This window comes from Rhamphochromis sp. 'chilingali', assembly GCF_963969265.1.
Source record: "Rhamphochromis sp. 'chilingali' genome assembly, chromosome: 21".
NCBI classification, from domain to species: Eukaryota; Metazoa; Chordata; class Actinopteri; order Cichliformes; family Cichlidae; genus Rhamphochromis; species Rhamphochromis sp. 'chilingali'.
In genome coordinates, this window is record NC_137949.1 from 28,281,067 (window position 1) to 28,296,148 (window position 15,082).

Here is a 15,082-nt window from a genome sequence, read left to right on the forward strand (position 1 = left end):
CTAGATATTTAAGACTGCTAAGGTTGCTTTTTTGTGTCTTTTAAATGTTTTTTCTCTGATTATCATTTAATCCTCACTCTTCTTTTTCTCTCTCAGGATCCAGATGTGATCAACACGCCTCTACCTGTGGAATATGGCCCCAACACGGATGATGACGGAGGCACTGTAATCCGTCCTACTGACCCGACATCTACCTGCCTCACTCCACTTCTAGTCTCACACCCTCCCTCCCAGGATTGTCCCTCCCAGCTGGGTTTCTCAGCCATGGGCCTGGGTCCCACCCCTCTTCCCTTGCAGCCTACAAAGCCCCGTCTGCTCCTGCAGAGGACCCAACCTGTCCACCATGAAGTCACATCATGTCGCGAGGTTTTGGAGCCATGCTGGGCTGAGCCCGTTCCTGCCCCTGGTTTGTCAGCGGTCTCCAACTGGCTCCACCCTGAGCCTCCTCATCACCGACCCTACTCCAGAAACAGCTCTTCCTCAGAGAACCAGAGGCTGAAGAACAAGACTAAGAACCTCTGGAACCCCACATATGGATCCTGGGTCTTGGATAACTTAAGGGGGAAGAAGGCACTCACTCACACCCAGTCCATGCCACTCTCGAGCTCCACCTCCAAAACGCAGACCCACAGCCCAGCTTCAGAAAACCACGAGGCTGGCAGTGACGGCACCAGCAGCACCTACTTCAGCCCTAAAAGCCTCTGCACTTCCTCGACTTCATCTTCTTCTTGCCAGGCTCAGGCTGCCTCTAGCACGTCCTCCCATAAGACACCAGCAGGCGGTGGCACAAAATCTATGGACCTTGCTAAGCTCCAGAGTTTCCCATGTGGCAACGTCAACTATGCCTACGACGAGCAAAGCTATGAGGCAGAAAGCCTGCCGTTGGTTGTGCCCAAAGCCCCAGAAGATGTGAAAAACACCAGCTCTGCTACCAGTGTCTCATCAGGGAGTAGCCTGGGACTAGCATTAGGCCTCCATACCCCCTCATCCTGCATGCCCAAGCTGCTGCTGCTGAAGCGCCATGCCAGCTACGGGCATGAGGATGTGAGGAGACACACCAAAGCTGAGAAACCCACACGTGACAGAGACTCTGGCTTTTCTCTGTCTGAAGACCTCAGTGTTACTCCTATCTAAGAAAAGGATTCAAATGTCACCTGAATCCGTTTCTCAGAAACTGAGACTTTAGCTCTGGAATTTTTAGAATAAAAAGCATGACCATGAAGGCTCCTTCATTGTCAAGTGCCACAGTGTCTGATTTTTACAGCTCGTAGAATGCTGGAAAACACAACTGAACATTCCCGTCCACACAAACACTCTGTAATACAGAGAGCCAACACTGGAACCCTGTCAAAGGCTTCTGATACCATAGTAGCTGAACACTGATGCTGAAACACTGGGAGACTGGCGGCCCTGCACTTCCTCAGTGTCCACACTGTGGGTGAGGGCTGCCAAAACGTACTGCTGTTGATGGACTCCTTTTATACCTGTTATTTTTTCTTTTTGCTGTATTTTATTCATGAAAGCTTTGCTGGCAGTATATGTGAATTTGTAGTATTTAGTGTATGACCATAAAAGACTAAAAGAATATTGAGTCATTGGGAGGAGAATCTCCAAGACGTTTTAATTTCATAGGTATAAATTTTTTGAAAAGTAATTCCACTCTTTTGATGCTGATGGGCAGAATTACAGCTCTATATACACTTTAGGACCTTATACTACTTGTTGGTACTCTAATATAATTGGTTTCATCCCATACAATGTGAAAACACTTCCTCTGGCAATAACGTGTATTTTCTGACTTGGTAGGTGAAGCACGAGCCTGTTTCCAGCCTTGTTCTCAGCTAACTGGATACTGGTCTATAAATTTAAAGTTTGGGGGGTTTAAACTCTTTTTGACTCTGGATCAGTGGTTCTCAAACTGGGGAGGGGCCCCACCCAGTGGAGCAAAGAGCCACTGCAGGAGTGGTGTTAGGAATCAGGGTACACTCAACAAAGCGTTGAGCTGCTTGCTATTGCAAACATCTCATCAGCCAATCAGGTGGCAGCAACTTGATTTAGGCATTTAGGCATGGTCAAGGCGACCCGCTGAAGCAAGCATCAGAATGGGGAAGGAAGGTGATTTATGACCACGCTGTACCCATCTTCTGATCCAATAGAGCAACTTTTGGGATGTGGTGGAAAAAGGGATTCACATCCTGGATGTTGGAACTTTGTGATGCAGTCATGACAGTATGGACCAAAATCTCTGAGGAATGTTTCCAGCACCTTGTTGAATCTATACTATGAAGAACTGAGGTAGTTCTGAGGGTACATGGGGTCTACCCCTGCATTAGTAAGGTGTATCTAAATCTAATGAGGTGTAAATATAACTTTATGTATGCTAATGCTTTCGTGTTGAATTGCATCTTTTTCACAGTGCGCTAAAAATTGTGGGATGGGGGTCGTGAGCTTGAGTGTACCAGAAACAGTCTGAGAACCACCGCTCCAGATTGAAATAATGGATGTTAGCTTCTGAAGAAGCCGGCCCACCAAATTAGACACATTTGCTTTCTTTGAGGGTTTTATTTTTGTGGATGAGGTCTCGTTCCCCTTGTCCCAATATTTACTTGGCTTTAGAGATGTTTGAAGAGTCCGAGTTTGATGACGACCTTGCAGCTAAGAAAACAGGAAAGCTATTTTTGTACTTGCTCCTACTTGCTTACACTGGACTAACATTACATTTGTAGCTGTTTGTTGTTGATGTTTTGTTTTTGCATTTGCATTCATTCATGTTAATGATGAATCTGTAATCGATCACTGCCATTCGATACGTACTGCTACACTGCCTCTATAGATGTAGTGCTGGTAGTACTTACGTTTACTCAACAGGGGGAGGTATTCAACTCTGAAATACCAAACAAGTTGCTGTATTTATGCTTTCAGGTTATTCTTATTTAATCAAGTTTATAGTTGTACTTGGTGTGTGACATTATTTTGAGCCTGAACATGGCAATATTATATTTTTTGATATGTTGTTACATTTATGTAAGAGTTCTGTAGGCTTACTGTGTGTTATAAGATAAGACCTGCTGATATTTGTGTCTTTATCTGCTGTTTATCTCTTTAAGAAAAAAAACGTTTGTGCCATATAGCAATACTGATTACTGTGGATTGTTTTTTTTCTCATTTTCTTAAAGAAGAAAAAAAAAAGACCCTCATCTTACTCATAGTTTATATTTCTTATGTCCCGGTAGATTTTATTTCACACTCATTTCAGTTTTTATTCCTGTATTTTTGTAGCTGAGGATGCCTCAAACAAAAGTGCAAAGACATTCTATGCAATATACCGTCTTTACTTTCATCTCACCTAACTGTGCCCCAAATAAATCAACATATATCAACCTCACTTGTGTGAGTATGATCAGTCACACACATTTATATCCCTGCAAAAGGCCGTCAACTCTGTCCAGACTAACACGCGTAACACATATAGTGTGAAATAGTGTTCCACCACTAAAGATAGAAGAAAAACGTTGTTCCCATTTTAATTTCATTTACATTTGATGACGTCCATCACCGGAAATAAAAACGATTACAAGTTTGATCACAGGAATGAACTTGATTAAAGAGAAATAATCTGCTATACAATGAAAGACAGTTCACCAGAGACTAACACACATAATACACTCCAGTCATTACGCAGTAGACTGTGCTATACTGGGAATGTGCTATATTTTGTAGTTATAACTGTGAGGTCTGTGAGCCAAACAGTTACATACTGAACATACGCCCCAACCTTTAATAATACACTGAAGGCTGATGGTTACAGTAAGTGGTGTAACGTGAGAATGAGTCTGTAACTTGTGCTCGTTCGCTCTCTTCTTGAGACAATGAACAGGCACATTTTCACTTGTAACATCCTGAAAGTGAAATGCACAATGCCTGCACTTCTACTTCTGTTCATCATGTAGGAGGCTGAATTAGTGTCGGTGCATTTTCTCAATCATTTTCTTTATAGTGACAAAACTTCCTGCTTCCCTCTGTTCAGCATCCGTCGCACAGCGTCGTTTTTTTTTGTCGGTGTCGATGCTAAATGTGGTCACATTACATTTAAAACGGTGAAAACCTGAGCCTCGGATCTACGTTTGATGCCCGTCATGTTCTTGTTTTCATTTTTAGTATTCTGTGCTTTAAAAAAAGTAACCCCGACCAATCAATCATATCTGAAACCATCCCGCAGTGTCCATCAATATAGTTGCTGTTCCTTAAACCCGTTGAATCAAAGGTCACTGGCTGTGTGTTTCTGTATTTTGGCTGTTTTCTTTGGTAACCGAGCTACCGGTTTCTGCGCCGGCGGCACTGCTCACAGACTCCAGTGTGTGGATGAGGTTTTCCAAACCCCACAGGTAACCATCCTCCCGGTTTCCCTCCTGCCAGGGAATGTCATGACTTAATGTCTGGCCCTCTGGTAATGCCGTGGTCTTGCCAAAGTCAATAATCCAGACTTGCGCGTTGCCCGTATGGTCATGGATAAAGAGGAGGGAGCTGCCAATGACCTGATAAAACAAAAAGCTGTTAGTATTAGCTTTTGATTCTTCATCTTCTGCTTTTAATAACCACTCTTGCATCAATACAGATGGGCGACATATTAAAAAAAACCCTGCAGCAGTACTTTTTCTTTTTAATCCAACACATCGTTAGCTGTTACATGACGTACAACTGGCCAGAAATAATGTGATAATTCAGCCACGGTTCAGTGTAAGCAGTACGGATACACGGCCGCGTATCTATGTAAACTTTAACAGTCCCGTTTCATGTTGAAATATTTTTTATGCAAGTAATATTATTATGTAACACTCAGTACCCGGTGTGTGTTTGATGGCGATCTCAAGCCTATCATTAAAAAAAAGAAATAAGTAAGATAATATTTTCTAAGAAAAAAAAGAAAAACTCTTTGTTCCCCTGAGTGGAGCTTTGGAGGAAGTGCCAGGTGCAAAAATATTATTTGGCTGCTTTGTTTGCTTCCCTTTAATTTGCCACACATCTTTACTGTACGCAGAGGAGCTCTCACCTCGTGTCGCTTAAAGAAATCTGATGTCTTCAGGGCTTGTTGGATCTCTGTCAGTTTGCTCAAATATGACTTCTGTGGTTGAAAAACAAAATTAAAATATTTCATATATTAGATAGCTGGTATTAGATAGCTGGAACACAACAGGATGTAGGCAGAGTGTATATTTGAGAACCTCCTCCCTAATAGAAAACTCAAACAGCATCACAGTGCGAATATTTGCTCTGTGGTTTACTCTCGTAGATCGCTTCGAGGCTGTTTTTGTTTGCCTTTAGAGCTTTTTTCAAATGTAAAGGCAGAGCCTACAAACAATTTCTATCTGTTCAAACACTGAACGCGGATGTGGGAGCCTATTCGGCTGCTGCATTCGTAGCTGATGAGCCGTTTCAGGTTAACGCCTGCACCGCTGCACTGTGTGTCTACTCCCGAGTCCTTACACGGATGAATAAAAATGTGCGTGAAGAGGATAACTGACTGCCACGTACCACGATGTTGACGTTTCCACCGACAAAGTCCTTGAAGACTTGGATGACATCCCGCTTCGATCTTGTTTTCTTGAAGTCAGTTCGACATGTGCCGTCACTTTTCTAAAGAAAAAAGAGAGAGAGCCAACCGTTCACACCTATGGGCAATTTAGATGCACCGAGTAGCCTAATCCCACTAACTGCATGTCTTTGGACGGGGAGAACATGCAAACTCCACACAGGAATGGTGGATTCGAACCCAAGACGTTCTTGCTGTGAGGCCACAATTCTAATCACAGTGTGGCACCATGCCTCACATGAACATTACACAATAAAATAAGTTCAATTCAAGATAATTATCTGGTGTGTCAGCTGGAATTTAAGGTTGTGTAGCACAGGAAGAGTAACTAGGAGGCCACATGACTCAGATGTTAAACTCAGATTTAAAACTGCAATTAATAAACAATTTTTGGCTGCAGACTCAATATATATGAAGCCACGCTATCATTCACTTTCACTTTCTTTCAGTCTCCATCAGCACCACTGCTAAGTGCCTAACTACATTCGGTGCCTATTGCTGTCTCTGTTTTGCTGTTGTTTGATGTTGCGTAGCTGCAGTAAGCTTATCAAAGATCTTTAACAAAAAGGGGATGCTTGGTGTAGCCAATAGTGACTGATCAGAGTAGTGAGAATGAAAAAAAGAGTAACATTGAAGGCAACTAAAAGAGCGACCTTGAATAAGCTAAAAAAGATCCAAAGAGCAGAGAAGTTCAGTCTGAGTTCATTGTCAGTGAGAAAGCCTTCATGTTACAGGCAGTTATTTCCCCAGTTGTTGTCCAAATACTGGTGTAAGGAAATTCAAATATTAAATATTATATGCTTTACCTTACAGTGCCTGATATGACTTATATACACATGGATTCTGATCCTTTGTGTAAGTTTATTTTTTCCTTCCTTTACACTAAAAATATCCCACATCATTCCTTTTACCTTGATTCCCTCTATCCTGAAGCCCAGGGTGTTAGTGGAGCTCATGGACTCCCTCCACTGCATGTAACGAGGCTTGGTTACCCCCCGCTGGGAATGCTCGTGAGGAGTTGGCCCCTCGCTGTCTACCTCCACCATTTTGTTATAGAGGTCTTCTCTCGGCTTGGGCCGTTCCCTCGCTCTCACAAGCTCCTCCTCCAGGTAGGTCCTTCAACAAGAATGGAGCAAAGGATTTTCAGGTGCTGAATTTAGGCTATTGGCATTTGAAGTGAGAAGTTTAAAGGCACAGAAATGTCAGTGGACTTTCAGGGTTTGTCTGGCTTTAATCACTTATCTTGAGTAATTAAGATGAAAGATAAGTAAGATTAGTCAATACTTGCCTACTCCTTTTTCATGCTCAACTTTACAGAGCAATTTTTCTTAAGTTGTGCTAAAAGCCAAAGAGATCTACACCCTTCTAGCAAATGTTAGAAGAGCTTATCAGTGCACAGAAGAGGGGGGGAAAGAAAACCTGCAACTCTAAAAGCCTTTATTTCTGTTTATGAACATTCCAGCAGCACACTCACAGTTGGCATAAAGTTATGTGCAAACAGATGCTAATTTCATTTTCAGTTTGCGAGCCACACTTCCTCTGTGCTGAAGAGGGAAGCTAAGAGGAGACTCCAGTGTGCAGCATTTAGCTGAGTGAAAGCGTGAGTGTGTGTTTGTGCAACTTAGCGGTTTTGCAACTGTGTGGTTGAGAGTGTTTTTGACAAAGGGGAGTCTCCAGGGACACCCTGAGTGTGTGAAACTCTGTGTATGCATACGAATAGTTTAGAAATAAAGACACGCAAACACCAAACAGGCAATGAAACGCTATGCTGGGTGTTTCTGTAAGTGTAGTGTGTGTAACTCTTCTGCGTGTGTGTTTTTGTGAGTCAGTGTCTCTAAGTCCGTGTGCGTATGTGCGTCTGCGTATTTTTTTTGCTGAACCGGAAACAAAACCCTCAGAGGGGTGAGTGTCAGTACCTGCATGCCTCTGCATGCACTAACATATGCATGTATACGCTCATGTGTGCATTCAAGCATATATGTATGCCATTGTGTGTTTGTATGCGCGTGTGCGTGCGCATGTGTGTGTTTGCCTATTTGTGCACATGATACACTGAGACACCCCACCCGCTGTGGCAGGAAGCCAAGCATATAGCCTGCAGTTAGAACAGGTGTTCCCTTGTAGAGCAAAACCACTTTAAGCTGTATGTACCATCACTCGCCTGCACTTTCCTATTAATTCATTAAAAAAAACACTAGCAACTAACAACTAGCCGAATAGTGTGGTAGTGATAATATATATATATATACATACATATATATACATATTACTGCAGTTACATGTATTACGTGAATGTATGGCTCTATTATCAAAAAATACATGTGCAGAAAAAATAAAAACAGTGCATAAAAATTAATTACATGTAAATAAGACAGTGAAGACATAACTTTCATACCTTACTCCCATTTTGCAGTCCATAACATTAGGAAGGTCAAAGTTTGCCAGTAAATCAGTCATATGAAGGAAAGACTCTCCGTCTTTTTCCACAACACCGTGGTATCCAGGCACAAACGGGAGCAATGCGTCATTCCTCAGCTTCTCGAAACACTGCATCTCGTTCTCTGAGAACTTTTTCAGAATGGTGCCCTCATCTGCTGCTTTGAAGTTGCCTGAGATTAGATGAAGACAGGAATGAACAACGGCCTGATTTTGCCAGTGTGAGGTAAATATACCTGCATGTGGGGACTTGGGAGATACTGGGAAATTAAAGTGTCCTTCAATGTAAATTCATTGTCTGTGACAAGTAGGTACTCTAATGTAATGTTACATTTTCTTTTAAATTATATTAAATGACTCGTAACCAAGCAAAGACTTCTGTGGATGAAAAACAAGGAGGTACCTAAAGTTGCTGCAGTTCTTTGATCGGTCACTTGAGGCAGGTTCCAAAAGAACCGCCCTCTGACCCTCATGTAACAAATACCAAATTCAGTCATGCTTAAAAATGGCTTTAGTCCTTCCCATTTCTTTGCCTCTTCTTGACAACAAAACAGGGCTGAAATTGTATTAAGACGCAATAAAAGCCTTGATATAGGCTATTTTAAACGAATAATAGGATAACAGCGGCTATCAGTCAAATATGCCATGCCACTAACTTTGATCCTTACTACACACAGACTGAAATCCTATAGAAAGTTCAGTGTGTGACATCTTTGAATGGCAGGTGGCTTCTTTTACTAGGTTCAACTCCTTTCATCTACCTAATTTAGCCATAGAACTTTGTGCTTTGACTGTATTTGTTTTCTGGAGCACTTTAATACGATTATCTGACAAACAACATTAGGAATGGACTGTCCAAAATGTATATTTGTTGCATAACAATCTACTGTTTTAATAGTATGATAGTTACTTAGTACTAATTAGCAGGCATTGTGTCACCCACACAGTCGCTAACCAGGACTGCTAGAGTTAGCGTGTAACGCAGCCTACCAGCCTCTTGTCTGAATATGTTCACATCAGGTTCCAAAAAAGCAACCTGAAGCTTCAGAAAGAGCTTTCAAAAACTAGTCCTAGCTATGTCCATCTTTTATATACAGTCTATAGCTGGGGTGCAATTGTAATGGATTTTTCTTGCCAAATTGTTTTTTAGTTACTGTCAGCTTTTACCAGGCGATGTTGGGAGAATTTGGTACTTTCATACAACAGCAGATTTTCAGGAAATGCTTTGGTTTAGTCGGGGGGCAGCACCTGGAGAGGATGAGTAGGCACCATAAGACATGACTCCCTTGCTACGTGTTCTTCTCTACTGGGCATCACAAACCTCTGTAATACAGAGGTGGCAGTTCAATGACTAATGTCTGGTCTGACATGATTAATGTATAGCAAAGTTCAGGGCAGCAATAAATATGGGGAAACAACTTCAGTATTTACTTCCACTAAACTGGTGGACAAATATTATGTAATTTGTCCGAGTCAAGTGTGGTTTATGTGAATAGATCACACCTTTATGCCCGGCTAACTGGACCCAGTTTATTCTTTTCCTCTGGGACACACTGAACGGCCAGTGGACGAACGTCTTTAGCTTCCACCACGGTGGTTTGCTCTGGTGAAGTCATGCAAGAGAACAAAGAGAAAGGAAATTAATTCATGTAGAGTTAAAAGAAATACAACATTTCAAAACCTGCTAAAGTTAAGAATTATTTTAAGCACTTGGGTCTAACTGTGGGCTCTTTATTGGTCTGATAGCAGGAAGGAGTGGCGTTAACGGGCCTTCGTCCACTCCACTTTGTTCACTGAGTAGTTATCTGATCACACGGAAACTCTGCCCAGTGAGGCTGATGCCAGGTTTTTGGTTTTCCTCTGCATGAAACCCCCTATCTAGGTCAGTTAAATGCCATTTCAGTGGAAACTCTTATCTCATTCAGCATCTCTATTCAGCATCTCCAACGCGGCGTGGTGATTTGCTGACAACTTTGATTCACAGTGAGAGAATCTAAGTCTCCAAAACCTCCTGCTGAAAAACCAGGAGCCTGTTTGCAGCTTAATTCATTTCCTGGTTGCAGTGGAAAAATCTGGAATGCACCTTTAAGTAGGATTTGTCATCTTAGCTAATAAAAATTTAGGAGATAAAAATAAAATGACATGACTCAGGAGTATTCCATGTTTTCTTGGTGAATCTGTTTTGTTTTTTATGGATTGCTTTTACCATCATCCCCAACTTCTTCTTCTTTCTCTTTCTCTGTCTCACACCACGCTCAGAACAAACACATTAACAGCTTGCATTTTTACAGAAACACAAAAATGCTTCACACTTACGTGGAACTGCCTGTTTATCTTTCCTCCAAGAAAACTTACCACATCTTAAATAAAACACTAAGATTTTTGTGCTTCTTCAGATCATCTCAAAACTAATTAGAAGTGCAACTAAAGCAAAATAAGTGCATTCCCACTTTTGGGATAGAAAGACCAGTGTATGTCCTTGGAGTTTAGGTTTTAGCCTTGGGAGGTCATTACATTCTGTGTGCTCTGATCGAAAGAGGAAACGAAACAGGGGCTCTTCTCTCAGTGAAACCCTCAGCTCATGCTTGAGTATCTCACAGTTTACCATCCTCGCTAATAGCAGAAGTCTTCAGGGGCCAGCCGGGGCTCTCTTAAATGTCAGGTGATATGCTTCACTTGATTTTACTCTTACTTGTTTGCTGATAAGACTGCACTGTGAAGACTTCCACAAGCAAGCAGATTTAATTTCAGATGCTTTTCTTGATTTATCAGTTAATGTGAGTACTTTAAGTGCACACATTTTCAGCACATTAGTGAGGAAAAAAACGCGAGAAAAGCTCGAGTGGCTACTGGCTGAAATTCAGTGGAATCTTAGTATTTAGGAATAATTTGCTGTCATCCACAAGCAAGAGGAACCAGAGGCTTAGATCTGAATTCTGCGCTTTATCGTAAACATAACGACCCTGCAGCTCTTAGGCCATTATTTAGATTTTAAACACAGTCTGACATTGAAACTTCACATCGTTCACCCTGCGCTGCACTGACCTTGATGACGGAAGAGTTTGGACTGATAACACTGGATATTATACTGGTTTCACTCGCATGTTGGAACCTGCTTACAGTGCGTTTTTGCTAGAGAAAGAATAGCAGCTCAAAACATGCCTCGGCAAAGGTGATGGAAAAAAGAAAAGCACTTAAGAGTTTTACTTAGGAAGAAAAAAGCACCAATGGCGCAACAGTGAAAAAATGCGTTTGCAAGTAAAGTGCCAGCATTCTGAGCTCTGCTTATCTAATATTAGCAAAGTCTAATGAAGAGTTATTCTGTGGTAAGCTGACATCTGTGACCTATACCTATTATTATGCATGACATTATGAGGTTGTTGGCAACGATGCATGTTTCCATGACTGATTATGTTACTCTGATTTTGTCTAAAGGAGATCAGCCTCCACAGACACAGAGACTCATGTTAAATTAGATGACTAACTCGGTTCAATACAGAGATATTCACAGGTCATAAAACCATATCAGAGCTTAAAAGAACATATGTTAAATTTTAAAAAGCATGGAATTTTTTTTTAATGATAAAAAGTATAGTTTAGATCTTAAAACAAAAATGCAACCCAAAAGTGAAGATGAGAAAAACTTGAAAAACTGTGCAGAAGAAAGCTTTTCTCTTTCTCCATCATCTGAGTAATTGCATAGAGATCTAATAAGAGCAGGATACCAAAAAGATTTTTTTTTAAACAGTGGCTGAATCCTTAACAGTGTCTTGCATTTTAGTTGCTTTTTGCAGCAAAGTGCTTTAAAGTTAGGTAGTTATCAAATAATGTCTCATAATTATTCACCAGCTGTGGAATAATGCGTGTTTGCTCTTTCAAATTAAAAGGAATCCAGCTCCAGGACTAGTGTAATGTTTGCTTAAAGGTCACCCTTCAACAATGTTTTTCTGCTCCGTCAGGCGCACCTTTCTTTGTAACACCGTACTGTGTGAGTGAGACACTGACTCAACAGGCTGATCTGAACAAAGGAGTCAAAAACAACACTCCAAAAAGAAAAGCTCTTACTCACACACACACATAGCTGAAATCAGACTTCATGTGACTCAGTCAGGTTCTGCTAAACCAGCCACGATAACTCATGCCTTCCACGTGAAGCCACCTTGACGTGGTAATTGAATGCAAAGCACTGCGAGATTGGCAAATGAACGCGTCCACCTGCTGTTTAGTCGACTAAAAACATCTCGTCTGCCCTGAAATGTAAACAAGTAAAAGCTACTGATACGTGAGTGTATTTGACTTCCTGAGGCGCTTCTTTGTTAAATGTCAAAGGCCAAATCTAAAATTGGGTACTGACCACAAAAACTTTATTACACAATGACAAGTTAGCCTATGCTACTCTGTGTGTGGGCGTCCTTGTGTGGGCTGGAGTGTGGGTTGATGGGAGAGGAGCATAACAGTAGCTTTTATCAGCGTTGACACAAGTGACATTTTCTTTCCATTTTAAGTTACGAAAACGACCTTTTATTTAGGAAGGAATCTAACAGACTGGACACCGTGACGTTCAGCGAGATCGTCCTCTGGGTCACACGGGCCATGTGTGTTCAGTCTGTTTAAAAGAAAGTGACAGATCCGGACCTTGTATGGAAAAGCAAAGAGAAACGGTCAGCTTTTCAGGCGCACGCTAGCCAAGAGAAAGTCTGAATCTAAGAGTGGTGACAATGAAGACAAAAAGCAGATTATGCTTTCAGAGTGAAGAAACACAGATGTGACTCACTGTGATCGCACTCAACTTCCCAGCAGCTCATGTGAAGCGACAGCTATCGAGCTCCAGAACTGCAAAAACATTCTGTTCGGATGTAATTGTACAATAATCAGAGAGATCATGTGATTTGATAGACAGCTCAGTTTTAATGCCCACGCAAGCATGTCCCCTGACACTTGCCAGCCACAAGAATGTGAAATACAAACAAATTTCCACCCACAGTGAGGGTGAAAGGCCAGTCCTTCAACACAAGCCTGTGTGCTTAAGGAGGGAAAAGGCCGAGACTTAAAGTATCAAAATATATCAAGCTTGACGTTCAACAGGTCCGTTTTTGACATTAATAATTTGCATTACTTGAGCTGTGCACAATCTTTTGTGCAAAACATCCCATTGAAAAAAAGGTTGTATTTTTCTCTCAAGGAGTTTCATGTGGCCTTGAAGATAAAAACCAGTAAATAAGATGATACATAACTCTGACATCAGTCATCCAACACATTCCATGCAACAAAGGCTAACCAGCTTTTAGCAGCATTTTCATGTCAGTTTCTTTACTTACAGCCTGGTCATTAATAGAATGGGAAAGGCTCTAATGACCAATTAAAAATAAGGAGTGATAACATCACTTAAATGGGTGAGAGTCACCCAGAGTTTCACAATGCTCCTGTGCTTTCTGCCAATGCTATTGAAAGACCTCAAAGCATCTTCATACATATGTATTTGTATAGAGAGCAAGAGACACCTGTCAGACCAGTATAACTCATAACTGAAATTTCCCAGAACACACTTCCATGACCAAAACAAGAGATGCAAGATAGCTTGAAATGTAGACGTGACTGGTTTCCCAGGGGGATGTGTTTCTGGAGAAATCAGACTGTGTGTTTATGTCGTTTGAAAACTAAACTAAACAATATAAAATGAAAGGATGCTGTTATCACTCTGTAATTGCCTGTTCTCTGCAGTAAAACAGTCCCCGTGGGTCTTTCGTTAGGAAGTAGCTTGCTGTTTAAGTGCTGTTTATTTTATTGCTTTGCCCTCTTCTTCTTCTTTTTTAACCCTCAGCTCTTCACGGTGTAATAGCACATTTGCAAAGGCACACAGATGGGAGTCAGGATTGCAGTTTGAAAAGAAATAAAAAAAAAAAAACCCAGAGTGGTATTTCTCCACCTTTACTGTTGTTAGCTGTGCATTCGGTTATTTTTCACTGTTTAAGAGAAAATGAACCGTCGTGGCGACCTTGCACCGACCATTAGATCGCTATCTCTTTGCAGTTTACTCACTTCTCCGGGCTCCACCAGATGCTCTAAAGTGACGATGCCTTTGCTTTTGCTCTCGTTGTCACTCAGTAGATCATCCTCGGACTCCACGGCGGAGGATCCCGTGGAGGAGATCGAGGAGTTGGACAGTTTCCTGCGCAGCGTACCGTCCACCGCCCGATCCCAGTCCTCCTGCTGCATCTCCCGGGAGCAGCCGCCCCCCTCCGGGGTGATGGTGACCTGCGGTACCCGGGGCGCATCCATCACAATCGGCGGTCCGGACGACGGAGCGATCTGAGCGGCTGTCTCAATGAGCTCATCGCAAATCTGCGAAGACTTGGCAGCCACTCTTCGCTCTAAACGAGACGCCTCATTTATTCCACTCACCGAGAACCCGAAGTCCTTGGAGCTCTTTCTCCTGCACTCCTTGGGCATTGGCGAGCTGAATTCGTCGTGAGAGCGCACGACTACAGGCGCAAAGACGCGTCACTCTAACCTTCAAATCTGGTCATTTCACTTTGAGAAAAGTTCAAACGCGACGGAGACCAAAAGGAGCGCGTATCCACTCGGTGCTCTGCAGCTCTCCGTCGCTGCTGTCCAAGCGTAAACGCATTTAAAAAGAAGAAAAAGAAGCCCGAGCCAGGCTCGCTGCTCTGCACCCTTCGCCGACTGTAAGGTAAAGGGAACCCCTCTTTGGTGGCTCGCGCTTCTACGCGGTTTACTCACGCGCGCGCGCCACTGTGCGCGCACCCACACACAACTGCACGGCGTTTATTATCTTCCGCATTGTCTTTCTCGCTTCCTGACTGAAACGTTAAACCAGCTGACACGTTAAGTTTTTTTTAAGGTTTGCAGACTTCCTTCTGACTTGCTTCTCTAGACAAACCTGAGCCGAAACATCAGCGGACACCTTCAAATCGATCTTTATCAATCGGACACATTGAGCGGAAAAAATGCTAAATCTAAAGAAACAGAAACGCACGCGCTCACATCCACAGAAGGGGGCATCTGTCATAACTGCGTGAAAACTTCGAAATATTT

General features: G+C 42.3%; 2 protein-coding genes across 2 annotated transcripts in view; one reads left to right on the top strand and one right to left on the bottom strand.

The window, feature by feature from the left end:
- Nucleotides 1-4,067, top strand: part of ltk (leukocyte receptor tyrosine kinase) — a 75,220-nt gene extending 71,153 nt beyond the window's left edge. The window contains exon 29 of the mRNA XM_080871607.1: nucleotides 97-4,067. Within this exon, the coding sequence (XP_080727733.1) occupies nucleotides 97-1,134 (1,038 nt within the window). The 3' untranslated portion in view covers nucleotides 1,135-4,067. The remainder of the gene's footprint in view (nucleotides 1-96) is intronic.
- Nucleotides 3,210-14,837, bottom strand: itpka (inositol-trisphosphate 3-kinase A). Its single transcript, XM_080871608.1, has 7 exons — nucleotides 14,066-14,837; nucleotides 9,530-9,629; nucleotides 7,986-8,199; nucleotides 6,502-6,706; nucleotides 5,533-5,634; nucleotides 5,051-5,122; nucleotides 3,210-4,535 (listed from the first exon to the last, which is right to left on the bottom strand). The coding sequence occupies exons 1-7, from the start codon at nucleotides 14,474-14,476 to the stop codon at nucleotides 4,266-4,268; spliced, it is 1,374 nt and encodes a 457-aa protein (XP_080727734.1). The 5' UTR covers nucleotides 14,477-14,837; the 3' UTR covers nucleotides 3,210-4,265.
- Nucleotides 14,838-15,082: the final 245 nt, after the last annotated feature.